The sequence below is a fragment of the Pyrenophora tritici-repentis genome, chromosome 9 (genome assembly GCF_003171515.1).
Source record: "Pyrenophora tritici-repentis strain M4 chromosome 9, whole genome shotgun sequence".
NCBI classification, from domain to species: Eukaryota; Fungi; Ascomycota; class Dothideomycetes; order Pleosporales; family Pleosporaceae; genus Pyrenophora; species Pyrenophora tritici-repentis.
The window spans coordinates 689,122-708,186 of record NC_089398.1 but is presented as its reverse complement, the minus strand read 5'-3'; the positions used below and the strand labels follow the sequence as shown (position 1 = coordinate 708,186).

The 19,065-nt window shown below is 51.0% G+C and overlaps 5 protein-coding genes across 5 annotated transcripts; 2 read left to right on the top strand and 3 right to left on the bottom strand.

Moving 5' to 3' along the window:
* Window positions 1–1,028: 1,028 nt before the first annotated feature.
* On the bottom strand, window positions 1,029–2,544 carry PtrM4_146330 (DUF1421 multi-domain protein; the record flags this gene model as incomplete). The annotated part of the gene is made up of 3 exons (XM_001938890.2): window positions 1,029–1,423; window positions 1,646–1,847; window positions 1,945–2,544. 3 exons carry the CDS (start codon window positions 2,542–2,544, stop codon window positions 1,029–1,031), a joined length of 1,197 nt encoding a protein of 398 aa, XP_001938925.1.
* Window positions 2,545–8,031: 5,487 nt separating this feature from the next.
* PtrM4_146320 (uncharacterized protein) lies at window positions 8,032–8,410 on the bottom strand (the record flags this gene model as incomplete). The annotated part of the gene is made up of 2 exons (XM_066109868.1): window positions 8,032–8,116; window positions 8,298–8,410. The coding sequence occupies 2 exons, from the start codon at window positions 8,408–8,410 to the stop codon at window positions 8,032–8,034; spliced, it is 198 nt and encodes a 65-aa protein (XP_065959851.1).
* Window positions 8,411–8,458: 48 nt separating this feature from the next.
* Window positions 8,459–8,575, top strand: PtrM4_146310 (uncharacterized protein; the record flags this gene model as incomplete). The annotated part of the gene is made up of 1 exon (XM_066109867.1): window positions 8,459–8,575. The coding sequence occupies one exon, from the start codon at window positions 8,459–8,461 to the stop codon at window positions 8,573–8,575; it is 117 nt and encodes a 38-aa protein (XP_065959850.1).
* Window positions 8,576–15,845: 7,270 nt separating this feature from the next.
* Window positions 15,846–16,544, top strand: PtrM4_146300 (mitochondrial 54S ribosomal protein mL40; the record flags this gene model as incomplete). The annotated part of the gene is made up of 2 exons (XM_001938892.1): window positions 15,846–16,044; window positions 16,138–16,544. 2 exons carry the CDS (start codon window positions 15,846–15,848, stop codon window positions 16,542–16,544), a joined length of 606 nt encoding a protein of 201 aa, XP_001938927.1.
* A 516-nt stretch (window positions 16,545–17,060) lies between these two features.
* PtrM4_146290 (GTPase SAR1 and related small G protein) lies at window positions 17,061–18,193 on the bottom strand (the record flags this gene model as incomplete). The annotated part of the gene is made up of 3 exons (XM_001938893.2): window positions 17,061–17,552; window positions 17,604–17,682; window positions 18,153–18,193. The coding sequence occupies 3 exons, from the start codon at window positions 18,191–18,193 to the stop codon at window positions 17,061–17,063; spliced, it is 612 nt and encodes a 203-aa protein (XP_001938928.1).
* Between the last annotated feature and the right edge of the window lie 872 nt (window positions 18,194–19,065).

Sequence of the window (19,065 nt, the reverse complement as noted above, 5' to 3'; positions counted from 1 at the left end):
CATGTACAATATATGCGACGCAAGCAACGCACAAAACGGCGACCATGGTTCCAACAAGGCGCCTGGTTCGGGCATTAGGCCCGACCACACATTTCTCTCGACTTGGCCATCTCATTCTTGTCTGTCGGGAACACACGACACGGCAGAAACGCGTTACCGCCGCGTCCGCGATCGCTCATGACTTGCTTTTTTAGAGCCAGTGCCCGAGCAGAAAAAAGCTTTTTTTTGTACTTCCGCAACGTATCAAGTCGCATGACCCAGTCGATACCAAGAGAGAGAAGCACCGATGAGCTTTTGCAGCAAGGTGAGATTGCTAGCGACTCGATGCGAGGCAGACAGCCGGCTTTTCGTTCGTTCCACGTTGTCTTGTGCGAGGGCACAAGCAGCCGACACACGCACCTCTGGCTCTCCAATGCCATGTCCGAGTCAGCAGCTGCCTGTGATGCCTGGCGCAAAGGTCAGCAGCAACGGCAAAGATGAATTCATGTGTAATTTTGCTTGGTAGTGAGAAATTCAATCAATTGTTTCTTTCTGTTCGAACTCCGTTTCACATGCAGTCGTTCTAGCCTCAAGAATGAGAAGTGCAGAACCAAGAAAATTTTGAACATATTCCCACACGTCCATGACTCAAGACTTGGGAACGCCCGGAATGAAAGAACAGCTGAAAAGCGACATGCATCAGACTCCAGTAACCGCTATGAAATACTCTTCCAATGTATGGAACACTTTGAACCATTGTACCAACTCTTACGCGATGATCTGTCATAAACCAGAGCCAATCTGAGCCTCGTCGCTCATTGAAAACCTTTCATCGTAAACACCGCCAATTAGAAAAAATACAGCCACCATCGAGGTTAATGCAGTCGCCACCGTAATGATGCTGTAAGCGCCGCAGGAAGCCGCGATACGGACACAGAGAGCCACCCTAAGGAGAGTCGTCAAAGTTTCGCTTGCGCTTTCGGGAAAAGCAGGCGAGAATGCGTATTGAGAGATGTTCGGACCGTGTAAAATTCAGACTCGTTCACCTCCTAGTGGTTTTGCTGATACATTTGCGGGTTCTGTCCGTAGGGTGATTGTGGGTAACTGCTGCTGTTACTATTGGGACTGTTGTATGCATTGCTGCTGGGGGTGGCATACTGAGCCATGCCGTCAGGAAGACCCGGACTCTGAGTGCCGTACTGAGGAGCAGCCGTGTTTCCAGAGGCGGCAGGTTGATACCCGATGGGAGGGAGTTGAGGGTGTTGAGGAGGTTGCCCGGGCACACCGACTGCCTGTCGCATCTGTCCGTAGGCAGGGACTTCGGGCGCGCCTCCCTCGTGAGCGCGTTGCTGCACGTCGGCCCGGTGTCGCTCTTCATCAGCCTTGCGTGCGGCCTCTTCCTCCTTCTTCTTCGCCTTCCACTCTTTCCGGATTTCCTTGAATTCTGTAGGGTTGGGTTAGCATGTCATATTAGAGAAGTGATATTGTGCCAAGATAAAATTGGCATGGGTCGACAGGTGTTAGCTTCCGTCATCTGAAGCTATCCAACAGTGGGGACGCGACCGATATGGCGCTGCACCAACACGATCCCAAGTGCCAACCTAGCGTGCTAGCCTTGCAAGGGCCAACGAGACTTGACGACTACGATGAGATTGATAACACTTACCTTCTGGTGTGCGCTTTGCACCATGCGATTGCATAGTGACGTGTGCATTCAAATGGTTCAATGTCCCGTAGGCCTTTTCACAACCATTCCAGCCGCACTTGTACATTCGCTCAATTTCTTCATATCGCCGGCGTGGTCGCTTATGCTGTTGCGCGCCGGGAATGGGAACAAAAGAATAAACTGTGGATAGCGGATGTCCGCCCTGAGCAAGGTGTTAGTCGTCAAGGTCATGTTGAAGGTGTGCATGACGCGTAATGTTCACGCTTTAGGTGTTGGTGTATCAAGGGTAGTTGACTTACAGTTGGGGGTCGCTGTACCGGAGAAACCATCGCAGGTGCAGGGGGACCTGAAGTCGCAGGGTGGCCATAATGCATACCTGGTTGCGGGTAGTGGCCTGCCCACTCAGGTCGCGAGGCGTAACCCATTGGTGTTTGGGGTTGACCCGGATAATGCTGCATGTCGTGATGTGGGGTATAAGGCGAGTATTGCTGCTGCTGGTGGCTTGCATAAGTTGGGCTCGTCTGAGCGGCGATTGATGGATCTATAGGAACATCCGAGTCAGACTTGAGTTGTTGCGGTGCTTGATGACCATTTGGACCATCTGGGATAGACATTGACGGACTCTGTTGTTGCGCCATACCACCGGGAGCTTGCCCTTGGGCGCCGGGTTGATACGAACGTTGAATGTACTCGGGGAACGAGCCTGATCTCGCAGACGAAGGGTTCAGACTGTAGTCTGAACTCGGAGTGAGGTTGGAAGATCGTGGGTCTGGTCCCGAGGGAGGATATTGCGCAGCAGATGCTTGATCTGCAGAGGTTCCCTCAGAAGCTGCTTCAGGAAAGGTTGGGTAGGGCGAGTGCAAACCTGACTGCGGGTAGTCTGCTTGTCGTGCGTCCATAGACTGTGTAGATTGGCGAGAGGTCGAGGTAGCTAGGCTCTAAACTGAGGTTGGATGGTTGGATGGATGCGCCCACGACGAGGGATGACTGCAGAGATATGTCCGTCGCAAACCGTCTACGGATGATTTGCCGCGGTCTGTGGAAGACAGGCAGCTAGAGCGTATAAAGACGTAGGCTGGGTCAGGCCAAGGAGTGCACAGCCAGAAAACCGGAGAAGCAATGTGGTCAGGACGTAGTAGCGTGGAAGTTAAACGCGGATGATTTGCAGACGGTGTGTTTTCCACAACGCCCAGGTGGAGGACAAGCAGTTCGGCAAATATGCACCGTCGAAAAGATAACGCACGGAAGGTGCAAGGTCGAGAGAACCGGGGCAGGGGAGGTAGCTAGCGGGATGGGATGTCTCGAATCGCGGAGCAGCTGGCGCAGTGCAGAAAGTGAAGTGCAACGCAAAGGTTACACAATCTGGAGCTAGTGGAGAGGTCGCTCGCAAGCGGGTCTGGCTGGCTGGGGCGAAAGTGAATTTGGAACACTGCTAGTGACAGCGCGGTCTAAGAGCTTTTAGACCAGTGGCGTGCGTCTTGAGGTGGCCGCCAATGGGCGGGTCTGGAGGCGATGCAGCTTACCCAGCAAGCCTTAGCACAGCTGATGAGGTAATGGGCGGCCGGACCAGGATTCAATCACAGTCGGTAAAGCCGAGCCGTAACAGTGGGAATGGTTGCTGTTCTGGGTGGACGGGCTAGCACGAGGTTGGGCTGGCGCAATGAGCAAAAGTGTGGGACGCTTGGACGTGCTCGAGGTGGGCTCGCGCAGCCTGTGTGAGGGGCGTGCGTGGTGCGGGTCCGTGGGTAGGATTGCGCTAGTGACGACGAAGAAACCGGGTTGGGATGAGCTTGTTCGCCGAGGGTGAAGGGGCCACAGAGTCGTCACTCTGGGATGCGCGGCCCTGACTGGCTGCGGGCGCAGTGCTGGGGGCGACAAACACAATCGGCCCGTTGTCGAGTCGATGACTGAAACTTTCGCTTTCACTCTGGTTCTCCCAGCGCTCTCTGTCCCAGAAAGCTCAACTACGCCGAGCGTGCCGAGTGATCAGCCTCTTGTCCGGCCGGGCTTCCGTGCACGTCGACAGCGACTGCCAGACGTGGGTTCCAGATGCAAATTGCGCGCAGCGAGCGCTGGCAGGTGCTGCACACGCGGCGAAAGCTCGTGATGACGCTCGCGCGACAGATGCACGTGAGTGGGCCGACAAGGAGGGCGATCTGGGGCCTTGTTTTATGCGCGCAGTTTGTTTGACTCGTGGGCGCGAGTGTCAAGAGCGTGTCTGATTGAGTGCAAGACGGGTTCAAGACTCTGCTCCCACTCGAGGCGCCGGGAGGGCGGCGATCTCGTTGCTGGTGGCAGTTGCACGTGTGGTAGCACTGCGGGCGCGCGATCTGGTGCGCCTGGGGCAGCGAGCTATCACCGGTGACGGCAGCGCGTTAGGGCGAGGTACCGGGCACGCTGGTGATGGTGGTTGAGCAGCTTCAGATTCGCGATGTAGGCTAAGGCGACGACTAACACAGAAGATGGTTAGACGGCGAGGAGGGAGGGCACTAGTGAGAAAAATAGCCCGACGACCAAAGCACGGGGCGCCGCTGACTAACAGCGCAGCCGTATTGACCGCCCTTTGCACGCCCACGCCCGTTTGCAGGCGCGCCCACCGGCTGCCAGCCTCGGTCTTGGGCGCCCCCTCCCCTCCCAGACTGTGCAGTGCAGGCGTGGGTGAGGGCACGTTGTGGTGTCGTCGCCCGTAGTCGCCCGTCTGGTGGACTGACAGCTCCGACGTGCAAAGAAGAATTGGGACGATGCGATGAGGCTGAAGGCTAGCACTCGCGCTAGACGCGGCATGGTACAGTCGCGTGAAGCCTAGTAACCAAACCTCGTTAGATGAAGCCTAGTCAACTGGCAATGCTGGAGAACAACGTCCAAGGAACAACCATTCCATCTACCATCCACAACACCACGCCCACGCCCAACTTCATGCCTTGCTGTTTGAAAACTTGCAAACATCACGGCCACACCCTCACACCACACGCAAGCCGGCCTTTTGCGGGCCTCGGCAAGAGCGGCCTGCACAGCGACTGCATGCAAATATTGGGACACGGCACAGACCTCGACGACCGGCAATTATGCCTAATGCGTCCAAAAGAGCGAAACCGAAGCGACCTCATCATTGCGGTGTGAATGAAAAGCAACCTGCCACGGATAGGGGACGGCTGCGACCCGTCCATTGCCGTCATGCTGAGAAAAGAGACATGATAATCGGCCACGTTATTCTCAAGGTCTTGCTGCCGCAGCTGCCGGCTTTCTTGCTGCTTTGCTGCTCCCAAAGTCATCTGACTAGATTGCCCGTGGTATGAGCCCGAGAGTTTCTCCCTCGCCGCGATTGCCATGCTAAGCACGGCAGCTAGGCCCACTTGCTGAGACCCACGAAAGAATGTCGTGTGTTTTGCTGGCCGTCGACATGATGACCATGACCAGTTTCACCGTCGCCCATATTCCCTCTTTTGCAGTAATCCATTTCACATGTTTTTGAGTAATGGGTCCATCCCTGCTCCACGGTCAGCAGACCGGACGTTGCTGCATCTACCCTCGTATGCACCTTGAAGTTGCCATATCTCGCCATTCTGCTCACACCTGTGGCGTCGAGCACACGAAAACGTGGAAAGTCGCCTAGCACTGTGTCTCGCTGCTGTCAGCGTGCGAAAAGTGGGCCCCGCCTTTCTCGTGTATCTTTCGCGCTGCAGCTGCAATGTGCGAGTCTCATCAACATGGGTGGCTGCCTCTTCACCCTCAATTCGTCATGTTCACACCCACCCCAGTAGACGACGTGGCCTGCTTTCTACCCATCCTAGGGGGGATACGCATCCCTTGCGCATAACGGATGTAGGATGCAATGGCTTACCGATACATTCCTGGCTTCATGCCCCAGATCTAGCTATCCGCATCCGATGAGCTACCCCCCCCCCCAGTCGCACGCCCATAGTTGCGGCTGGGGCCCAGCTGAATGTGCTCGTCATAGACATTTTTAATAATTGAATCACATAGCGAAGTCGCTCCGCATCTATAGGAGCTCGTCAAAATTTGCGCCTCGTCTATGAAGCGCGCCAACGTGATTGGGCGTTTTGACACCAAGAACTGATCTGACCCCAGGATGAATACGACCAGATGCCACTAACTATCGCACGCCGTCGAACGGGAGCGGGCGGTAACCTCGATCACAACGCGAACACCACGCCGCGACTAGACTATCTCACTCAACCTCAAGCTTCCGCGAGTGCGAGCCCAGGGCTGTAACTCCACGCTCCTCGTTCATGTCGAGCAAATTTCCACATAGCATTACGACGACGCGCGAATTTGTCTCGGGCGTATCATGGGATGCGGGCTGATTCGAGGGGGCGACATGCTCAGGCCCTTGCCAATACTCTGGTCCCAGGCCTCGTACTGAACATGAGACTGCTGGCCACGACTCGAGCCGTTCGCCTCGTTCCAGTTGGTATTGTCAAGACGCAACCTCAGCTCCGGTAACGAGCGTGTTAGAGCCTGTATCGTTGCCGACAACTAGCCGATGCAAGAGAGGACGTATTCTTAGCCACGGGGTTTACGGCTAATCTAGCACCGCGCTCGTATCCAGGAACGCTCTCCTAGTGAAGGTTGGGCGAGCGGGTGACACTGACAAGGGCCCGCCCCTGTCTGCAGCCCAGAGTGGATCTGTGGCTTTTCCATATCTTCGGTGAAATAGATGCAGAGTCAGGCCGACAGACCCTGGTGGCGGGAAAACAGCGCTCCTAAAGTCAAGCGAAATGCACCTCTGTTCCCCTCCAAAGGCCAAGCACACCGGTGGGAGCGCGGAGTATGCCGGACCATGGATGTTACGATGCGGCTACGACGATGCTGATGGCCGGCCGATTTCGATCCCAGTCTGATTTCTTGGTAGGTACTTGTCAACCCAGTGTCATTCCTGCAATCTCAATGCACATGTGCATCAGCTGTCCATGGTCCGAAATTATTCGCTGGGTTCGTAAACGAATACGCGGCAGTGCGCAGTTCACGGGATACCTTCCGTCCGAAGAAATCGAACGGAGGTGAATTGCCGCTTGCAGCGCTGGGCCTGGATGCATGCGACCTGCGACCTGCGACCCTTGCTCCACGCATGCTCTGCACAGTACGGTATTCTTCCTCCACTAGAACCCCACTAGAAAGCAGCAGAGGTAAAATGTGCACGATTGAATAAGGTGGTGCACGAGTGCACGTACTGTTGCAGATTTGCAGATGCACTCGAACGGGCTGTGATCAGTGATGGACAAGGGCCTATGTAGTCATCACACCCAAAAAAATCCCCTTGGAAATGTATATGCACGTCAACTGTTAGTCGCGTGTGCTGATGATGATGCCATATGCTGTGTGCAACGTCGGCGTGAACTCCGCGTTGTGCCGTTTCAACCTCCCTCACGCTATCGTGGCCTTGTAGCGGTTTGCAAGTTCAGATTCAGTGGTAATGACAAAACATTTGTAAACTTGTCTTGCCGCGCCCTTTCATCACACCTACCATTGCAACGGGGAGCATCTCATCTTACGGTATCGAATCGATCAGCCAGCCCTTGGCCCGTTCCCACTGTGAGTTTGCCACAGCTCTCTACACTGCCTCTGCACCGTTAAATCTTCGGTATGACATCGTTTCGCATGCGCACGCCCACTTTTTCGAGAGTGGGCGTCTAACACCACACAGCCCGTCATATCCGGCAACCCGCGACACCCTTTGCACCACAGCAGTCGGCAGCAGGTGCTACTCCGTGGAGACATGGTTCTCCCATCTAGTAGGTAAAGTATACAATTCTAATCATGATGCTTTTGACAAATAATGCTCCAGCAGGGAGCGATAGGTATCTGCCCGCAACACGCGCATCTGCACCCAGAACGGCCGAAGAATGGCCGGTGTCCGGAGCCCGCAGATCGTCCCCAGACCGGCTTGCCCCGATGTGGTATAGCGACGCTAGCCTGCGCTGTTTGCCTGATCCCGGTCGCTACCTGCCTCTCTTGGAAGCCTCTCTCTCCTCCTCACTTTCTGAGCCCATGACTACGCATTGCTAGCGCATCTGAGCGCTTCCTGCAACGGACTTCACCACCCCGCCGTGACTTGCTACTGGTAATCATCTTTACAAACTTCGTTGAGAAACCTTGGACTAAATTGCAGGCAGACTCGGATAACTAGGTGCCGCAATCGGCCCATCTCTCAGTAAAACTGTGAAAGGCTCATCACCCGATATGGTCCTGGAATCTTGGATCTACCCGCTTCAAGCGGTCGGAAAGGGTTTCGACGGGCTTCCCCAGTTCCCAACACTTGGAACACGTCGTCTGCCCCCCGTCCAGAATCGATAAAGCTTGTTAGAATTAGTCTACACATTGGGCAGATGAAACGGAGCATGCTGCTGCCACACCGATTCGCCCGCCTATAGCGTTGCCCTAACCCCCAGATTGTCGTCCCCTATGTCGAGCACGAGGTGACAGGCGCGCGTCTTCAGAATGTAGTCCCCACTGGTGACCTGTCAGCCAACTCCCAAATTGCTGTTTGGCCAGTTGTCAAAAAGTGCGAAAGCGAGCTGCACTGTGTGATTTGACCGGTTCAGAATCGTCACTCTTGCAGCTCTTGCAGCTCTTTATGTAAGCCACCAGAAGTCGTCTCGTACACGTCTCCAGACTCGAGTCACACGCATACTCAGCCTCTATCCTATGTCGTCGTTTCTGTGGATCTTGTTGGGCCTCGAAGTGGTCTTTCACTGCAGTGTTGCTAAACTCAACCACACCATCAGACGATCTCGACCACACCATTGTGACCAGAACGCTGGTGGCCAAAGTCGTTGTTTGGTACCGAACCTGATGCACGTTGCCGTCCTTGCCCATAGCAGTGTGCGCTCCCTTCTGACCGCACTACCTCCCGCTAGAAATGCCCCACGAACGAACCAGGATGCAAAGACCTTCTCCGAGGGAATATGACGATTTGGCCCGTCATTTTGGCTTTCTAGGAACCTGTGGGGATAGCTCTAGATCGCAGACGCAGGGTGTTTGATTCTGCGTCTGTCTGGGGGAAATCAGCCCCGATATGACGACGTCAACATTATCCGCTACTGCAAGACGCTGAGCCTGGAAATGTCTTCTTGTCACATGAGAGTAATCACTGACCAGCCATCTGTTCGGGGTCTATGGCCTAAATTGACGACTACGACTCATTATTTTGTAACGATCAACGTACGCTTGTAATCTGTCCGCTTACTTCTTCCCGCACACGCGAATTGCTCGCTCCCTGACTCTCATAGCGTCTCTTGCGCAATCATAGCCATCTCACCAGGCCAGCGGCCGCTCCCAGGCATCGTCGATATGCCCGGTGCATCAGGCTGCGATCCTAGTCCGTACTCTATTTCGACCTCAGTTGCATACGCCGACGTGTTTCATACCTTGGCTGTCGTCAAGTAAGCAGCCGAATGCTCCTCTCGGATTGTACGAGTCACCTATGACGGCGAAGCTGCTATGCGCTGGCTACGAACAGCTCGGCCGTATCCGTGAACATGGACACCCAAGGGGCAGCAGCACTACCAGGAAATTCTAGACCTCAAGTCGGTGTGGTCATGTCTCCTGTACATTCCAAACTATTGACACTGTTGTTCGACAGGGGCACGGTTCTAAAAGAGGAGGTGTTGAGAGGTAGTCTACCTCCCTTTCTTACACCTTCCTACGTCTATTTTTCGTTATCGTGGTCCCATTCTATGTCTTCAACCAAACCCCATGGCATTACTAACAACTCTACAATATCCTGTGGAACAGGATGCGTCATCATAGCCCTTCCTTCGATCGTCGCCTTCGATCGTCGCATTGCTTCATCTTTTTCATCATCCAATCCCGAACTTTCCACTCAATTTCGAATCAGTCGCGCAAGGTCCACATGGTGCTGCATATGCATCATGTACCAATTTTCCATTTGGGAATCAACTCCGACTTTCATTACGAACTCCAACGCTCGAAATCAGTCGTCGTAATCATCATGTGATTGACTCATGAGCGGCGCTCGTAATCTGCTCATATATACTCGCTGTCCAACAACTACAGTTCTCTAAGGGGCATCGTTGTGTTTGGTTCAGTCAGACCCTTCACAGCGTCCGACCCAAGAATACAGCCACAGCCGGATATAAGCCGAAGACCTTTTCTTCACCCACATTCACCTCCGCCATTAGCGATGCCGCCCACGTATTCTTAAGAAAGCCTTGAGCGAACACCTATGGTATACTTTGCCGAGAAAGCCCGAGCTCGGAAGTGTGAGTGACCGCTTATCTCACAATTCGATCATTGTGCATATCTACACGTCGACATGCCCATACAAAACCTGGTTTAGATATCTGCATCTATTTAAGCAGCTCTTTATTGGATACAGCATCACAGCTGTGTGGTACTATAGCAACTGATGACACAGTATCCTTTGTTGGTATGCTCTCGTCATATTCTAGAAGGATGTAGAAAATTCAAAAGAGCTGAACGCAAATGGATTCTATTCGCGTCATCGATGCTATAGTTTTCCATGGTACTGACTTCTTAGTTGAAACGTCAACAAACGTTCGCAACCGCCGGATAACGACCGACCCTGCAGACCTTTTACCCTTCTCCCACCGCACCTCGATCCCATAGAACGTTGCGATCGATCCACAGCCATAGCGCTCCCGTTCCCAATACCAAGCAGCTCATACAAAGTTTAAGATGGTGGTTCTAAGACTCCGTTGTCGGAGTGACTCCTGCAATGGCGGGGTAAATGAGTCGTAGTGGGGGGATCCGGGAAAAAAGCGAAACCACGTTTATGCGCGTGGAAATGTCGCCCGATGCATACAGAAAGTTGTCCATGTATACATCAGACGATTCTGACTCCAGGTTTGTCGCGCAGTAATTATCTGACTCGCTTTCTTCTTCTTTTGGGGACATGCATGGTCGTCTGACACTTTGATATGCACATGCCTGTTGCCTCCGTTTCCGCTTCGTGGAGCTTTCGAATCGTGTTAGTTTCTTCAAAATCACTTTAATGCATCTTGAATATTCGCTGCATACATAAACAAGGAAGGTTGGCTAGGTCTTGATTTGGATTAGCTTACAGCTGTCGTCTATATAAATCGCTCGTCCGCTTTACTATCCCAGACTCTGTGCACACTCCCAAAACTCTTCATTCAAAATCAAAAAGGTGATAGATCATGTCTGCTGCTGTTGGAAAACTAGAAAGTATAATCGGCGATGCTTGTCCGCCTTCTTGTTACCATCTAAATCTTTCCATTCTCCATTTATGATCATTTCAAAAGACATTCAGTAAAGCGTATGCGCGCAAAAGCCGTAGCTCTACACGCTTAATGAGTGCACATGTCTTTTCATGTGTTATTTGGACCTCGCTGTCGGCTTTTCTCTTGTGGTCTAGAGCCGCTGCTTTCCTATTTAAATTCGTCCTCGTCCCCGATTCTTCTCTTCCTACATTCACCAACCATTTCTTCAAATACCTAAATGATCGGAGTCCACGCTGATGACTGGTTCTCTGAAATTGGAAGTAGCACTTAGGATGTTCACTACCTCTTTCCTGCAAAATAATATTATCAGCTGTGCTAGAAACCGACTTGGCGAAGGAAGATGCTGTTCCCTCTTTTTTTCTCAAAACGTTGCTGTGGTGCCTCGATGATTTTCCGCTCTCTTTTGTCGTCTGTACTCAAAAGATGTCCTGAGAGCTGCCATGTTCTCGAGCACTCGACCTCTCTCGTCGGCTTGTTCTAAAAGTACCGCATACGACATCATGTTCTCTGGCACCCGCCCTTTTGGGTGTATATAAAAACGGTGGGCTCACCACTTTCTTATTTCTCCAACACTCCTCTTCTTTCTACCAAAGTCAACAAAACACAGTATGATTTTCTCATGGTATTTCGTTTTCCAAAATTACCTGGGAAACTGGGAATGTGTGTCCTTCTCTGACAGTAAAAACAACGTGCAAAACCCAGTATGTGTTGGTGTAGTGCTAAAAACCTTCCTCGGACACATTCATGTGTTTGGGAGATTTCTTAAAACCGATGCACGATCCAAACATGACTTTGCACTGGCGCATGTGTGAGTGCACAAAATCTTGTCATCGATCTTCATATGTGTTTGGCGGCGTTCTCAAACTGCTCGCACTATGCAGATATGTCCTTGGGCTGGAGCTGGCGCTGGCATATAAATACCACCGCTGCTACCGCTCTTGTTTCCTACCTCTTACCTTCTACATCTTTCGAAAATTCCTGAAATTGGTTACGTCCAAGTCTATGGCGTTCTGGCGTTCTAAACACCGTATGTTACCTGCAATGTGTCCGTTCTTCTGTCTCAACCGAGTGTTCACAACCCTCTATGGTCATTTGGGGAAATCTATGGGAGGCGCAGCACTAGCGATTAAAATCAAACAGCTTTGATCATATGTGGGTGACTTGCGTTCCGCGGGTATATAAATATCTACTGCTGCTGGCTTCCTCTCTTTCTTCTTTATCACCTTTTTCTTTCTCTATACTTTGAAAATATCCGAGACATGGACCTGATGTGTGTGGAGCAAAACGCGAGACTAAAATTCTTCATGTGGCCATCGATGTTCTTCCTCTTTTCCGCGTACAAAAATACTTCTCTACTAAACCCTTGATGCGTCTCCCTCATGTCCAGCGCTGTGGAAACTCAAAAATATCTACGGAACAGATGAATTTGGCTCTGTGGCTTGGAAAAACTTGAGGATAATATACGGCGGTTGACTTACTTTGTTTTCTGCATACTTACCTCTTTACTGAAAAAGTCATCGTCGACCTCACATGTCCTGCGTTGTGGAGACTTAAGAATCAACAGCTATTTCAACATGTGGCTTGGAAGCACCTAAAAACACTCTACATTGGTCGGTATCCTTCTGCCAGTCTAAGTGCAACATCACCTCGTTATCGAAAAACCAAGAGAACAGCTACATGTCCCGCGGTCTTGGAACCTAAAAGTAAAAGTCATGCGCGACATGTTTCCAAGCTTCTTGGATACTTAAACTCTTACCTTCACGCAATCTTCCTCTTCTTTCTTCCTTCTTCTCATAAAATGTCCTCCATCTACTAAAACGGTAGTAACTGAAGAAATGTCTCTTCTTTTGTTCCAGAAATTTACAAGCAACTAAGAAATGTGTCGGGGTGCCTCTTGTGGCCGTGCTTCTATAATTAAATTCCCTGAGGCAGAGACATACTGTGTGCTGACTTTGTCAAAAAGCTAAGTTCTACCTACGCAGTGTGTGGCGGCTGTATGGTGCGGTTAGTTGTGTTGGACACAGTCATCGTTAAAGCAATGTCTGTGCGGTCAGAATCACAATACGAGCGTGATATATTCTCGGAGCTCGGCTTATACTCAAAATCTCTCAAACCGTACGCATCGCTTTCCATGTTTCTCTGGCCAGAAAAAAAACGCACCAAGGTACCATGTTCTGCTTCCTGGCCAGCCATAAAAATGCACTAGGGGCCTTGCAAAATGACTATAAAAGCCATGGATGCAGAGGTCTCCCTTCTACTTCTTTACACGGACCAAAACCTTTGCGCTGGCTACTTGCATATGAACTAAAAGAAAATATGATGCCCACATGTCTGTGGACTGAGGCTCTTCTTAAAATACCGCTTTCACTATCCATGTTTTCTTCTCTTGCACTATTCTCATCCACATCCATTTAAAGGGATTTTCTAAAATATAAGCGGTGCAATCTATGCTGATTCCCTTCCTGGTTTCTAAAATTCAAACTCAACTGTGTCGAAGCATCGAAAACCGCATGTCGACCACTCTATGCGGAGTCTTAAAATCAAATCATAAGAGACATACACAATCTACCTATGTTTCTGGGACCTGGGCGTTACCACCGCCGCTTCTACAACTGTTCTAAAAGCAACAAGACAAAAGTACTATGTTTTCCACAAGTTAACCCAAGTATATGTCATGCAGGACTCGCCATTATGACTGTGTCTAGCGCACTGCCTCCTGCTGCTCTGACTACCCAGACCTGTGTATAAATACCTCTTACATCCCCCTTCCACGACGCCATCTACCACATCATCTTCCTTTTTCCAAAATTAAAATCTATTGGTTCATGACCCTATGACCAATTTCTTTCTGCTTTCTCGAAAACTACAAAACATCCTGCGTCTGTGCAATGTGGTGCTTTGAGACTGTCGTTTCCAAAACATAGATCGATAGCCAGAAAATTGCACAGCTTTGAACACTCGGACTCGGGTATAAAACTCTCCTCCCTCTCATGACACTATCTATCATACTTTACTTTTCTAAAATTAAAAACTATGTAAAAGGTTCAATGTCCTACTTCTTCCTGCCTTCTTAAAACCTAAGAATAACGATGACCTCGACGTGCTGCTTTGAGTCTCTCGTTTCCTAAACATGAATCGATAGGCAGAAGATTGCACAGCTTTGACAACCCGGACTCTGGATGAAAATCTCCTTCTCCTTCCCATAACACCATCTACCACACTCTCTTTTTCTAAAATTAAACCCTACCGAGACATGCACGATGTCTAGATTCTTCCTGCTTTCTTAAAACCTACAAAGGGACCTCGGTCTCTGACATGTGGTGCTTTCAGACGGTCGATTCCAAAATATAAGTTAATACATAAAAGAATTCATCAAAACTACATGGATTAAGTTCGATGTCCGCGGTTGTTTTCGCTCTCGATGCGGATAAAATACTGCTGTCGCTACGGCGAGCTCACTATAAAATAAGGCTCTAAAAGACGCTTTACTAAAATGCGAGTTATTCAGCGACATGTGGTGTCTCCGGCTTTCTCAACCCTAAAAATTGAAAATCTCCTTCCTATGTCTTGCTTCAAAGTTGGTCCCGGAGCACACATGAACGGATTTCCCGACTACCGATATTAAAAACTCTCATACGGCCGCATTAACCATGCTAGATGCGTATAAATGTGCTGCTCTTCACTACTTAGTTCTCTTCTATCCACATACTCTATGAGAAAATTCTAAAAAGGGTTACGCGACTACGAACATGACTTTTCCCGCCCTAACTTTCTAGAAGATTAAAATATCAAGTCCGATGTTCTTCTTCTTTGCTTGGAAACTACAAGTCGCTATACCATGGTTTCTCCCCGCTCAAGAACAAACTACCGCCAGGCCTAATATTGAGACTGCTACCGTATTTTATATCTACTCCGAGGATTCCAGGTTCTCCTCTAAAGACAGTACTTCGAGCTATATGAACTGAAAATTATTGTCAACGGGTGGTCATGAGTCGGCGGCTCTTCCCGCCTTTTCTTTGAAAATAGGCGTCGCGCCGAAGGTATGCTGTGTCGCCTCGCCGCTGAAATGACACATGTCATATGTACCAGTCCATCTTTTAAAATGTTAAATTTGACTTTTCCTTTTCTGTTGTTTAATATCTTCCAAAACAAGACCCAAAACAACAAATGGCACTTCAAAGCACTTCAAGCCTTGCAAGCATCTCGGCGGTATTTAAAAACTCCTGACGCGCTAGCAATTCTGCTCATATGTATCTGGTGCTTTTCCTGAGTGTCAGTGACGTATACTTCTTATCTTGAATATTCTAATCATTCCTGGACGGTAGCATTGGTGTTTCGTAGAGTACCTAAAAACATAATGGAAAGAAACATGTTTCGTTGGGTCCTTGTCCCAGAAATTTATTTCCCAATTCTTCCTTTTGTCTAGCTACCCATGTAAAAAGGTTTCAAGTCCTCTCTATCAGTGTTCAAACATTATCGAGACAACTCCATGAGTTCTGCTTACTGAAAAAATCCACGTCCGCGGGAAGGAGACTGTCTCAAATCGGAACTTGAAAGAAGAAACGTTGCTTTAAAATGTACAACATGATACGTGATGAAGCAGACATTTTTCAGTGTTATCTTAGGAGTCAGGGAAAGTCGCGGGCACATAAATTCATGAGTTGAATTCTGGACGTTTGCGTGTGAAGAAGTACCTAGTATGACACGCGAGTCTCGCACCCACATTAACCATCACAATCTCCCTACCAAAGAACCCATTCTCAATAAAATTAAACAAACTATCCCATCGTTGTCTTGTCACCTCGCGCATCCCACCCACCCTCCGCCGTCTCACTAGCCTATCTTGGCGCAACCAGGGTCCCGGCATCCGCAAGTCGGAATTTCCAGAAACACCATCACCACGGCCATCCACACCCCAATCGCAACCCGGCATTGCGCCTCCCTACAACACCACCATGAACCTCTTCGCCTTCCGCTCGGTGTTCCGGCCCTCGAAAATACCGTCGACGACGCAAACTACAAATATCTGGCAACGCACATCGCAATGGCAATGTCGGCAACAACAACAGGCGCAAAGAACACCCACAGCCTCCTTCTCCTCCACCACACGAATGGAGAAGCGAGCCAAAGGCCCCGGTACTGATCCGCGAATAGGTGAGTCTCTCTTTTTTTGTTCACTCCAACTACCACCGGCCCGCCGAGTAAACCACCGTCCACCGCAAAAATACCAAACTAACAACCACCTAGTAAACATCCGCTACCACCTCCAACACCCCCTAACCCCGCGCCCCCTCCACTTCTCCCGCAACCGCTTCCTCCGCCATTGGACTATTCACCGCGCCTGGATGCTTTTCCTGCGCAAGCGCCGCTGGGCTGAGGAGCGCGAGCTAGAGCGCCAATACATGGCGATGCGCGACGCCTGCGAGCACTTGCGCCTGTTGGATAACAACGGTAACCGCGTGAGTGAGGCAGAGGCTGGTGGTCAGGGACCGGATGCGGGGCGCTTGGGTACGAGGGGTCGGGAGGTGGGACGGTTGTATCGGAGTGCCATGTTGAAGAGGGGAGTGTGGGGGAGTGTGCCGGTGGAGTATGGGAGGGTTCAGACGGATTTCCCGAGTCGGGATGGGTGGAATCATGCGTGGACGAGGAATTGAGGAAATGTACATTATGTGTATAGCGGACAAGGATTTCAGGCGTGTGGAAAGCCATGTGAAAATACATTTCAATTCCCGCTGTACATGCAATACTACAATATTCAACGCTGTATGTGATAGTATTACTGCTCAGCAGTTCATCTGCTGTGCAAGCTCCCTCAGTCCAGACACTTCCTCATATCCCCTCTGCAGCAAGCTTCCCTAGGTATACACAAAAATGGGGATTTGAAAAAAAAAGAGTGGATGATGATGGCATGCCCTCAATCATTAGCCAAGATCAAAGTTCCGCAAATGGCGCTTCTCTTCCCCCTGCCCCATGGGAATATGCTCAAAAATGAACAAAAGAACAAAAGAACAAAAAGGCTCGAAAGCTGCAACCCAGCTCTCCTTTGAAGCAATGCAAGCAAAGCGCTCAACAAACGCCTCAGACAGTGATAAATCCCACAAGTTTTACTCCTTGTTGTACTCCGCCCAATGCTTTGAAGAATAAGAGATGTCGAGTGTGATTTATGTGGCTCATAGTACGACGCATCCGCAGCCGGGGTTTTCCTTCTTGTCTACTGAGAGAAGAGCAGCACGGGTTGCCGCTTCGAAAACGTCGTCGACGCCGTCGCCGGTCAGTGAACTGCACTCGAGGTACTTGCGTGCACCGATCATCTCCTTCATGTCGCTTCCTTGCTTGGGGGTTGTGAACTTGAGTGACTTTTTGCGCATCTCTTCTTGGGCAAGCGGGTCTTCACGAAGATCCTTCTTCAAGCCAACCAGGATGATCGGCACCGTCGGACAGCGCTCACGGGCCTCCTCCGCCCACTTGTGCTTTACGTTATCCAGCGAGTCGGGCGAGTCGACCGAGAAACCGATGAGGATGACATGTGCTTTGCTGTATGCCAACGGGCGTAAGCGTTCGTAGTCTTCTTGTCCTGCAGTATCCCATAGCGCGAGCTGAACAGACTTGCCGTCTACTCTGCAGTCAGTGACGTAGTTTTCAAAGACTGTTGGGACATATCGCTGAGTGTAACGTTAGCATGCTACTCTGTGATGTGACGCAGGAGGACGTACGGTTGGAAAGTAGCCGAGAGTAAAGACGCTGAGAAGACTGGTCTTTCCGCAAGCACCATCGCCAATGATGACCAACTTCCTACGAGAACAAGGTCAGCATAATGTACGAGCGTCGCAACGGTGTGACAGCGTCGGTGTGACTGAGCGAGGTATAGAGGCAAAATGGGTTTAGGATACAGATGCAACGACCCGAAGCAGAAAGAATTGAGCGCGCGTCGATAAAAAGTGGGCATGGGAAGCCTGTAGGCTGGCCTATTTTTAGTCCAGGTGTGTTCGGACCGGGTTGGCCGATGCAAGCTATGGCGCCAAAACCGGGGGTACCACGAGCCCAAAAGTATCGATGCAGCAAGATGTAGCGAAAGGAGAAGTCTCGGCATCAGGAATTGAGGATCGTGATCGAGAGGGTGAAAATTTGAAGTGGAAGGGGAGGCCTTCAGCTGAGCGTCTCATGCGCGCAGGGAAAAAGCCAGCAAAAACGATGGGCGAGTTGAAGTTTGACAGGGGGTAGAAATTGGTTGTTATAGAATTGACATATAGAATTGCACATACCTGCGCATGACAGGCTCGCCATTCTGCTGCTGCTGTGCCATGTTGATGGACGGAAAACGTCGGCAATGAGCAAAATCTGGCGTTGGCTCGGGAAGCGCGGTAGAGTAAGAATCGCTATGGAGCGAGCGCAAGTGTGCTGGCAATGGGCGATGATGGAGGATGCAGTGTCTCCGGGCAGGTCAGGATACAGTCAAGTAGCCTGGTTTGCGCGAGGGGGTGAATGTGACGGTGGGCGGAGCGACGTGTATCTCGTTGTACTGTGTAGCAGCAGCTAGCGACTAGCAATGTCTTGGATGGCGAAAAGCGACCGACAGCAGGATCCAGGCGGGGAGTGAATGTGGGCGTGTCGAGATGTGTGTAGTGGAAGCGGGTGCGGAAGCTGATGGTGGTGCGGAAGCAGAGGCCAGGAGGTGCAGGTAGTGAATGTCCCGGGCGACGGCAGTGATGATGAAGACAACGGGGGAAGGGTCGCAAATGATGGGGGACTTGGGGACCCTTTAATAATGGGCGTGGACGATCACAGCGGAGGCATGCACGAGCTAGAGCTACGGGCGGCTGGGGGTTTAGAAGCCTCGGTGGTGGTGCGGTGCGGGTGTGTGTGTGTTGAGATACGAATGGGCCTCCGCTGATGCACAGCCTCTCCAAGGTTCCTGCCGTTCCAGAAGGCTCGCGGGTGCCAAGACGTGGCTCCTGCGGCAGGTGCGAATCGCGACGTCGGTGCCACAATGGCCCGTCAAGCGTCAACCCAGATTGAGGCTACGACACTCCGCATGCTAGCTTTGGGGCCCCAATCACGCACACACGACGACGAGCCGCTCTAGGACCTGCTGCCCGTACAAGACGCCCGCGACCTGGCGCACACCAAGAGAACCACTTCCGCCCTTGCAGTGCGTGACCGGCCCCTCCAATTCCT